The sequence below is a fragment of the Charadrius vociferus genome, unplaced genomic scaffold, assembly GCF_000708025.1.
Source record: "Charadrius vociferus isolate BGI_N301 unplaced genomic scaffold, ASM70802v2 scaffold472, whole genome shotgun sequence".
NCBI lineage: Eukaryota > Metazoa > Chordata > Aves > Charadriiformes > Charadriidae > Charadrius > Charadrius vociferus.
The window spans coordinates 5,884,398-5,893,414 of NW_009647735.1; the positions used below are offsets into that span (position 1 = coordinate 5,884,398).

The 9,017-nt window shown below is 61.7% G+C and overlaps 3 protein-coding genes across 3 annotated transcripts in view; 1 reads left to right on the forward strand and 2 right to left on the reverse strand.

Moving 5' to 3' along the window:
* The window catches only part of CSTF2 (cleavage stimulation factor, 3' pre-RNA, subunit 2, 64kDa), a 7,368-nt gene extending 5,069 nt beyond the window's left edge, over positions 1-2,299 (forward strand). Inside the window, 6 exon segments of the mRNA XM_009881783.1 lie at positions 214-355; positions 726-877; positions 1,171-1,448; positions 1,893-1,934; positions 1,936-2,016; positions 2,161-2,299. Coding sequence (XP_009880085.1) covers positions 214-355; positions 726-877; positions 1,171-1,448; positions 1,893-1,934; positions 1,936-2,016; positions 2,161-2,283 — 818 coding nt within the window. The 3' untranslated portion in view covers positions 2,284-2,299.
* A 1,328-nt stretch (positions 2,300-3,627) lies between these two features.
* NOX1 (NADPH oxidase 1) lies at positions 3,628-7,512 on the reverse strand. Its single transcript, XM_009881784.1, has 13 exons — positions 7,507-7,512; positions 6,980-7,075; positions 6,423-6,533; positions 6,252-6,336; positions 6,029-6,174; positions 5,766-5,947; positions 5,392-5,530; positions 5,197-5,289; positions 4,792-5,027; positions 4,549-4,711; positions 4,273-4,419; positions 3,946-4,070; positions 3,628-3,754 (listed from the first exon to the last, which is right to left on the reverse strand). The coding sequence occupies exons 1-13, from the start codon at positions 7,510-7,512 to the stop codon at positions 3,628-3,630; spliced, it is 1,656 nt and encodes a 551-aa protein (XP_009880086.1).
* A 163-nt stretch (positions 7,513-7,675) lies between these two features.
* Positions 7,676-9,017, reverse strand: part of XKRX (XK, Kell blood group complex subunit-related, X-linked) — a gene marked incomplete at its 5' end in the record, with an annotated part of 5,860 nt that continues 4,518 nt past the window's right edge. The window contains one exon of the mRNA XM_009881786.1: positions 7,676-7,810. Coding sequence (XP_009880088.1) covers positions 7,676-7,810 — 135 coding nt within the window. The remainder of the gene's footprint in view (positions 7,811-9,017) is intronic.

The following is a 9,017-nucleotide window of genomic DNA, read 5'->3' on the forward strand; positions in this document are numbered from 1 at the left end:
GAGGGATAAAATCAGCAGCCAGGGAAGGGGCTCCAGCCCGCTCCGGCCTTGTCCGAGGGGCTGCTCTCCCCGGCGGTCAGCACGGCTCACCCGCCTGCGCGCCGGGGAGCAGTGAGGCCGCCCCGCACCCCAGCCCCGAGAGCACTGGGGGACAGTCTCAGCACAGCAATGGTCATGCAGATCCTCACGAGCTCTTGTGTGTCTCCCTGGCAGTGCCCATGCCAGACCCGAGGGCCCCTATGCAGCGTGGACCTCTACCTGCTAGTGGCCCGCCACCCCGAGGCCTTTTGGGAGATGCCCCGAATGACCCTCGCGGAGGGACCCTGCTCTCAGTCACTGGAGAAGTGGAGCCCAGGTGAGGGGAGAGGGAAGGAGAGGAGAGGAGCCCTTGGCACTGTCCCCGGCCCAAGGGTGACCTCTCGCTGAGGACAGGGATGGCACCAGCCTTCCGGGAGTCACCGCTGCCTGGTTGGAGGCCCTTGTGCTGCCGACCGCGGGGGCTGGCCCGTTTCCCCGGGGATGGGGCATCCCCGGTGTGATGGCAGCAGCCCTGTGGCATGGGGCCGACAGCACCCGTCCCTGTGCCAGCCTCGTCCTCCTCCCCTGCGGCCGGCTTCGGGGGAAATCCCAGCGCTCTGCCCAGACCGTGCCAAGCCAGCGTCTGATTCACACTCTCTCGCTTTTTCTCCTCCTCCTGCTTTGCTCTCCTCGTCTCTCTGCGTCAGAGGTTACCTTGGGCCGCCCCACCAGGGAGCCCCTATGCACCATATGCCTGGTCATGACAGCCGTGGCCCCCCCCATGAGATGAGGGGGGGACCCATGGGAGAACCCCGACCACTGATGGGAGAGCCGCGGGGGCCCTTGATGGATGCTCGAGGTGAGAGAGGGGGCATGAAATAGTGGGTGGCTTAAAGCGTACAGACAAGAAGTCAGAGTGGAGCCCACTGCCCCGACATGAGGCGTAGGAAGGGGGTTTGGGCAGAGAAACAACTGACCCCAGGGCAAGGAGGGACGGTCCCGCAGGGCGAGGGACTTCCTCCAGGGATGTCCCTTCGGCCCCCGGCTCTTCTGGGCGTTTGCTAGCCGCCAGGCGAAGGAGGCAGTGGGCTTGCTCCCACACTCCCCGCGGCACTGCTCCCTTCAACACCTTGCCTTGTCTTTCCCCTGCAGTCGGAAGAGATCCCCGAGGGCTGGAGCCACGAGGATTGGAGCCGCGAGGGCTGGAGCCCCGGGTGATGGAGGCGCGAGCCCTGGAGGCGCGAGGCCTGGAGCCGCGGGTCCTGGAGCCGCGAGTGCTGGAAGCCAGGGCCATGGAGGCCAGGGTTATGGAGCCCCGGGGCCTGGAGCCTCGAGGGCCTGGTCCCAACCCGCGTGGCCCCATGCCTGGTGGGATACAGGGTCCTGGGCCACTTAATATGGGAGCCAGTGGCCCGCAGGGGCCCCGCCAGGTACACGCACCACCTCTGCTCAGCTGGTTGGGCACCGATGGTGTCTCGTAGATTGGGGCAGGGTGGGGGATGCGATCGTGTCCTGCAGCAGCTAGAGAGGGGAGGGTGTCCCACAGAGCAGCGCCTCCTAAAAGCACGAGGCCTGGGTCAGTGGCTCTCTGAGGGGTTTGGGGCAGCTGTCCCATCTCCCCAGGCACTGCCCATCTGCTGGGGACGAGACGAGGCTCGGGCCTCTCTCCACCTCTTCCTGATGCGCAGGAAGGAGTGCAGAAGGTGGAGGGAGAGGAGAGCACATAAAATGCTCGGTAGCCTGTCTGTCTTCGTGCTCGGGCATCTTCAGGCTGTCTGTGAGGGCATCCATCTGATCATCTGCTTTACGTTCCTGGTTTTGTATGGCGGAGTCCAGAGACCCCTTGGTCCTTACCCCTTCTCTCCTCCCTGCAGGTTCCTAACATGGCAGGGGCAGGCATGCAGGGAGGAGGCCTTCCCGGGGCAGGGCCAAGGAGCTGGTCAGCCCGGAGGCTTTAGCCCTGGACAGAGCCAGGTCACCCCCCAGGATCATGAGAAGGTGAGTAGACAAAAGGGAAAGGGTGAGACAGCAGGAGCAGCACTTCCTACGTGCCTTACTGTGGTGGGGACAGCCCCTTCCTGGCTCTGGTAACCCGTGGCTGCTCTGGCAGGACACGTCTCTGATTCTGCCTTCTCCCCACAGGCAGCCCTGATCATGCAGGTTCTGCAGCTGACGGCAGACCAGATCGCCATGCTGCCCCCAGAGCAACGGCAGAGCATCCTTATCCTAAAGGAGCAAATCCAGAAGTCCACAGGGGCACCCTGACAGGTGATGTCCTTAACCCAGCCCTGGCCTTGCCTGCTCCCCTCCAGTAAATCCGAGAGCTGCTCAGGATGGGGCTCTACCCCGCTTTTCCTCCCCATGTCAGGGCTCACTCTCTTCCCCTTCCTTCTCGCAGGCCTGGCAGGCGCATGGTGGAGATGCCGTCCGCCTGGGCGGAGGAGACGCTCCATGGCAGCTGGTCCCGTTGCTGTCTGAGTTGATGCTGCGTTTTGGGAGAGGTTTCTCCTTCCCACCCCTCCGCCCCGTAACGTTTTCCCCTCCCATTCATCCTTTTTTTTTTCTGTGTGTATATTTTATGATGTTTGAAATAAAGTGGGAGGAGGATTTGAGTAAAGCCGTGTCTCCGGCTGCCTTGTTTGGTCTCTCGTGGAGGCTGGAGCGGGGCTGGGGGGTTTCTGGGAGCAGTCTTGCCTCCGTGCTAGTCCACACTACTCGCCTTCCTCCCATCTCCCCAGCACTGGAGCAAGATCTATTTGCGGGCTTTTACGTGCCGGGCTGTTCGCAGTGCTGTGAGGGAAGGGCAAGGATGGGGAGCTCGGCTTTCTGTCCCTGCCGACCAGGCGGGGAGGGCTCCGTATCCGATTGCTGTATCGCTTACCACACCAGCCTGCTCGGCGAGGGTGCTATTTTCCCCCCCCCCTTTTCTGCATGTGCTTTAGCAGAATGTGTTGGTTTTGTGTGAGCCACGTTTGAAGTCGGCCTGTGTGCTGGTTAGTGCCTGGTGGGTGGTGCAGGCTGGCTCTGGGTGGTGGCAGCGAGCCCCTGTGGAGGGGGGGGGACACCTTACCCTGTGCCCCAGGAGGTGTGTAATCAACCAGCTTTTCTATTACAGCCCTACGAGGGGGAAAAGAGTGGGCTCCCTTCACGCCGGCACGGACTGAGTCACCGCTGTGGCTTTTATTGCAAAGGAAAGCAAGTTTAATTTACCCTTTTATGCAAAGGAGTGTTTAAACCTGGAGGGACACGTTTAGCCCCTGGTGCCTGCTCGGCGTGCTTGTGTCCCGTCCCGTGGTCCTGCCCAGCCCGCTGGACGCTCCCACTGCTTCCCGCTGCTCCAGCAGTGTCATCGCAGCACCCGCCTCTAGTTTCTCGACAGGGGGATGGACATGTGGAGCTGCAGGTCCGCTCCCCCCGTGAGGACCCCTTGTAGACCGGGTCAAGAAGTCTTTGAACCTGGAGTTTCTCGTGGAGAAGGAGTACCTTGCAGTGTCTTGCCTGGCTTCGGTGCGCACACTCCTCAGCAGATGCTGGCCATGCTCTGGCATGGGGGGTGAGGTGAGACTGGCAGGGTCCCCTGCCCTCTGGGGTTCCCAGCCTGGCTGCCGCTTAGAAGTTCTCCTTGTTGAAGTAGAATTTGACCTTCCTGGGGTCCAGGCTGGAGTGCTGGTGGCAGGACTTCTGCAGGCTCTTTGCCAAGGACCCCGGCCCGCACAGGAACACGCCGACCACCGACCTGCACACAGTGTGGGGCTGTCAGCGCCGGGCGGGCGGCTCACAGATAAAGTGATTTAAGAACTTCTGGGGCTCCCGCAACCTGCGGGGGATGAGCACGCCCCTCCTAAAGCCAGCGCTACCCAGCCCAGTGCTGGGGAGGATGGGGTGTCTGGTGGCTCCAGCACCCTCAACCCCCTGCCCGGCTCTCACCTGGGGTGGGCTGCAGCCACCGCCGCAAACTCGCTGTTCCACATGGGCCGCCCAAAGATGGTTTTGTGCCTGAGCCCCGTCACCGTGTCCGTCGTGGTGTCGAAGTGGAGCGCCACGTTGTTCGCCTGGGCAGAGCAGGGACGATGAGGAACCTGGCCAGCGCCTGCGAGCCCACCTCCTGTCCCTCACCACAGAGGAGCACCCACCACTGCTGCCCACCAAGAAGCCCTCCTTGACTTTCTGCCTGCAGGCTCGCCCTGCTTCTCCTGCACAACTTGGCCACCCTGTGTCCCCCTTTGCAGTCACGCCTGCCTGTGGCCAACTCACAATGCTGGTGTTCCAGCCGGTGAGGAAGAGCCGGTAGGTGAGAAAGTCTGCCTTGCCCGACTCGGCCATCTTCTGCTCCAGCGAGGCAAGCAGGTCATTGAACCAGGCGAAGGCTCCCGTGTCCCGGCAGAGCCAGTAGAAGTAGATCTGGGATGCAGGGGGAGAGGGGTTGCTCAAGGTGGAGCACAGCAGGAGGTGTGGAAAGATGCGATAGGTCAAGGACTGGGAAGCCCAGTATGGAGAAACCCATGGCTGGTCCCACAGGGCACCCCGTACCTTCTTGGTCTTGAGGGTCTGGTCAGCCTGCTGGAACTTGTACCAGATGGACTTCAGGATGGAGGCGAAGGGGGTGACGCCGATGCCTGCTCCCACCAGCATGGCCACCTCATACTGGAACACGTCTTCGCTGGCTGTGCCGAAGGGGCCATCCACCTCGATCCTGGCCAAGGGAGGGCCTGGGTAAGAGGTACAGCCTCCCCAAATCTCCAGGATGGCCTGTTCGGGCACTCCCCAGCCTACCTGGGCATCTCCGCATTCTGCTGCTGGAAGGTGTCGATGAGACGCTCCGTCCAGTCGCCGGCCGCCCGGATGTGGATGGAGAAGAAGTCCTCCTCGGGTGCTGAGGTGAGGGTGAAGGGATGCCACTCCAGCAGGGAGATGGCAGGGCAGTTGACGAAGATGTACTGTCCCACCTCCATGCGGAAGCCCTTCTTCTGCATCTGCAGCTCCAGCACACGGGCAGGGTGCATGACCACCTGTGGTGCAGGGACGGGGCTCAGCGCCCAGCCTGGCTCCTGTCCTTGGGCAAGGAGCTTTGGCCGTGGCCCCTGCCCACCTCCCCACGGCCACCCCGGCAAGGAGCTATGGCACTGATGGCTGCAAGAAAAGGTGTGGGCGGTAGGCGTGGGCTCCCACACCACCCACCTTGGTGACGACCACCTTCTGCCGTGCACGCCAGACCCGAAGGATCCGTTCGAAGATGTAGAGGAGGAGAGGGGCCAGAACCCACTTCCAGGACTGCAGGGATGGAGGAGGGCAGAGGGTTGGGGGGGAGCCAGGGCTGGAGCATCCCAAGGGCGAGGGAAAAAACCCCCCGCAGCTGTCCCGCTGCTGCCCTACCTCGGCGGGGATGCTCCCGAACTCGGGGGCTTTGCAGCAGTCGTGGCTGCAATCTTCATCCTTTTTTGTGAGATACTGGGCGCAGCGGTGGGGGTGCACCTCCTCCATGCTCTCCTCCGTCTGCCCACGCACCAGACCACTGTGGGGAGGCGACAGGTGAACCTGAGGGCCATCTCCTGCACCCCTGGCCGGGGCTGAGCTGTACTGCATGGGGCCAGCCGGGCTAACCAGCCCCGGGAATGGAGAGCCCACAGCCCCAGTGAACCTCCTCCGGGGCTGCACCGCTCCCCTGGGACAGGCAGGGCTGTCCCATCAGGCATCTGCGGCCATTGCCCCTCGCTGTCCTGCCTTCGGGGAGCGGTGAGGAGCCTTACGCGATGCCATGGATGACGAGACCGGCAAAGTAGATGAGGAAGAGGTGGTGCGTGTACCAGAAGACCTCAAAGTAGTTCCTGCGGATGAACTCGGTGGAGGACGTGACCATGAGGATGAGCGCCAGCGTGATGATGACCCCTGTCAGCCCCGGGATGGTGGTGAAGGCCACGTACTCAACGGTCTGCAGGGGCAGCAGGATTGGTTAGGGGGGGGGCAGGGGACAGGCGGTGGTGGAGGGCTGGATGCCAGGGCTGGCACTCACCGTCTGGTTGGAGTGGATGGGGTTGAGCCACTTGTTGCTGCCCTGCAGGTGCATCTTGGAGAGGACGGCGGGGAGGCTGCCGTCGGTGGCTTGCTGGCTGTGGTTGTAGCGCTCCAGGTTGAAGAGGTGGGCGATGGTGTGCACGGCTGGGCGGGGGAGACGCAGTCACCCGCCTGGCCATCTCCCCGTCCCCACCGTGCCCCAGCCCAGCGCGGGGCGGTACCTGTGAGCAGGGCCAGTGTGTAGGCCACCAGCTTGTGAAAGGTGAGGTTGTGGTCCAGCTGCTTCCGCAGCGTCCGCCTGCAGCACTGTGGGGAGAGGTGACGGCGTCAGGGCGGGAATGGGGATGGGGATGGGGATGGGCACGCTGGCCGTGCCACCACAGGGCACTCACCGAGCAGGTCCCACGGAGGAAGGAGAGGAGGTTGCGGCAGACGGGCAGCAGGATCAGCATGCTGTTGAAGTTGAGGCACTTGGCCGATGCCCGGGCCCACGCCAAGGCGGACTGGGGAGAGGATGGGGGTTGAGCCCTGCTGTCTCATGCCACAGCTGGGCACATCTGCCTGCGGCCACGCTGTCCCCCCTGGCTCTGCCCAGCATGGTACGGTACTGGGACAGGATGGGGCCAAGCGATGCTGGGCTGGGGCTGTGGGATGCTGGATTAGGTACTCAGAGGGAGCGATGCTGGGGTGGGGACTGGGAGGGGGTGATGCTGAACCAGGAGGGGAGGGGGACTGGGAGGAGGCGATGCTGTGCCGGGACAGGACAGGGACCAAGACGGGGACCAGCATGGAGCAATGCCGGGCTGGGGACTGGGATGGAGCGATGGCAGGCTGGAAGAGGGCAGGACAAGGAAGGGATGTGGGGGCTGCAGCCCCCCAGCCCACTGAAGGAGGGCTCTGAGGGGCACGCGTGCCCGGGCAGGCAGAGTGCCGTGGGGGAGCGCCTTACCCCGAGGATGGCCCTGGTGTAGAAATATCGCTCATCCCGGTCAAAGAACAGAAAGTAGTAGGTGAAGAGGAAGATGTTGATGCCCAGCCAGGCTGCCTGCTGGGGAAAGCCATGGCCTCATGAGGTACCCTGCCCCGGGACCCCCCCGACCCCACAGCACTCAGGTGTGGGTGCAGCCGGAGGGCGTCAGGGCAGCACGTCCCCTCCTGCTTCCTTATGAGCTGTGGCCGCACGCACGGGGCTGGGACCCAGGGCCAAAGGTGGGGAGAGGCGTGGGAGACTTGCAAAATAACTGTCTTGTCACCCACGTCCCCGTGCATCATCCACGCACGAGGAAGGAGGAAAGGCAGACGCAGGCAACGCCTGCACGGCGGGAGGGCAGAGCCGCAGGGTGGTCGGGGCTGAGCGGGGCGGCCGCAGGGAAGGCTCCAGGGGGAGGAAATTTCGCAGGGAGACGGCTCACCCAGCCCCACCGCACTGCCGTCCCCCGCCTGAGCCTGCTGCACCCCCACACCGGCTCCTCTCACCGCCATCGATTTTTTTGCAGAGCTCTGAAAACCGCCCTGCTTTACATTTGGTGTTGATTTTTGGTTGGTTGGTTGGCTGGCTGTTTTTTTTAAAGTAAATTAAAAAAAAAAAAAATCAAAATAAACCAACCTTCTGCAAGCCCCCACTTTCCCACGCGCTTGCATCTCCTCACGCAGCGCCGAGCAGCTGGCACGGTGCCGGCCCGGCAAGCCCCGTTACACCTGCGATGCTGCGGCACAGCACCGGTACGTCGTCCCTATGGTGCAGACTCCTCAGCCTGGCGTGGGGTCTCACGGGAGCCTCCTGCTCCCACGGGGGGAGAAGAAGCAGTGGGAGACTCCCGGCCAAAGCAGCGGCATTTTTAAGTTTTGCAGCAGGACCCCCGTCCCCTTTCCTTTCAGTCGTGTTTTCCTTAAGACTTAATTTCTCTGAACCCCTCCGGAGGTTGGCTGAGCAGAGGGGCTGCTCCTCCCTCCCCGCAGCCCAGCCCCAGGACAGCCCATCAGCCCCCGTTTCCCCCCTGATTCCCCCCAGAGCCGTGCCTCCCATAACCCCCCGCATTTTATAACATACAACAACATTTTAAGACTATGTAAGATAAATAACCTATAAACACTGACACTGCTGCCCAGATTCACCATTTCACTTGCCACAGGTCTTCCTGAATTTGTTTTGGCACTGGTCTTTATGACTCCAAGAAGTTCTTTTTATGTCTTTAATATGTAGATTGTTAGCCTGGGAAGACACTTACCTTTTCTATATTGCTTTGCAATCCAAATGAACTGCTGCCTCACCAGCTTTCAGAAGTCATTTAAATTCGTTTCACAACCAGGTGAATCAGTTCAGAGGCAGTTTATAATGCAGATTTTCTTTAAGGCCACATTCCAGCTGTGTTAGGTGTGGAAACTCACTGGTATGGGAGCCAGCTGGTAAGCAACCTCCTATCCCAGCCCTTGTGAAAAGCCTTGATTTTTTTGTTTTGAATTCAAATTCAGGTAGTCATCTTCACACAGAGCATTAATGACCTACTTCAACGAGCACTTTTCTCAGCAGTCTTAGTAAATTGGGCTTTTTTTTTTTTTTTTTTAAGGTAGAAATTTCTTGGTGGGAGGAGGTGGCGGAGGATCCATCCTGTGCCCGGCTCAGCAGATGCACCGCTCCCCACCTCCCTCGCCAGCCCTCGCTGCCCCTGTTTTAGAAGAAAAGCACCGGCGGAGGAGAAGCGCCGCGGGGGCACGGCACTGTGCCGGTGCCAGGATCCGGCCCGGGCATCCACCGGATCTTAATTCCACCTCCATCTTAATTCATCAGGTGAATTAAGACTGAGCACCAGCAATGCTGCACCTCCGTGGGCACCCCAGGGGGGCTGAGCACCCTCAGCCTGGCACCCCGCACCCTCCAAACTGACCTGACCCCAAAACTGGTTTCCTGTAGGGGGGTGGGGGTGTGTGTGTGTCACACTCCTGGTTTGGGATGAGGACCCCCGGGTGCCATCAGCATCCCCACGGCT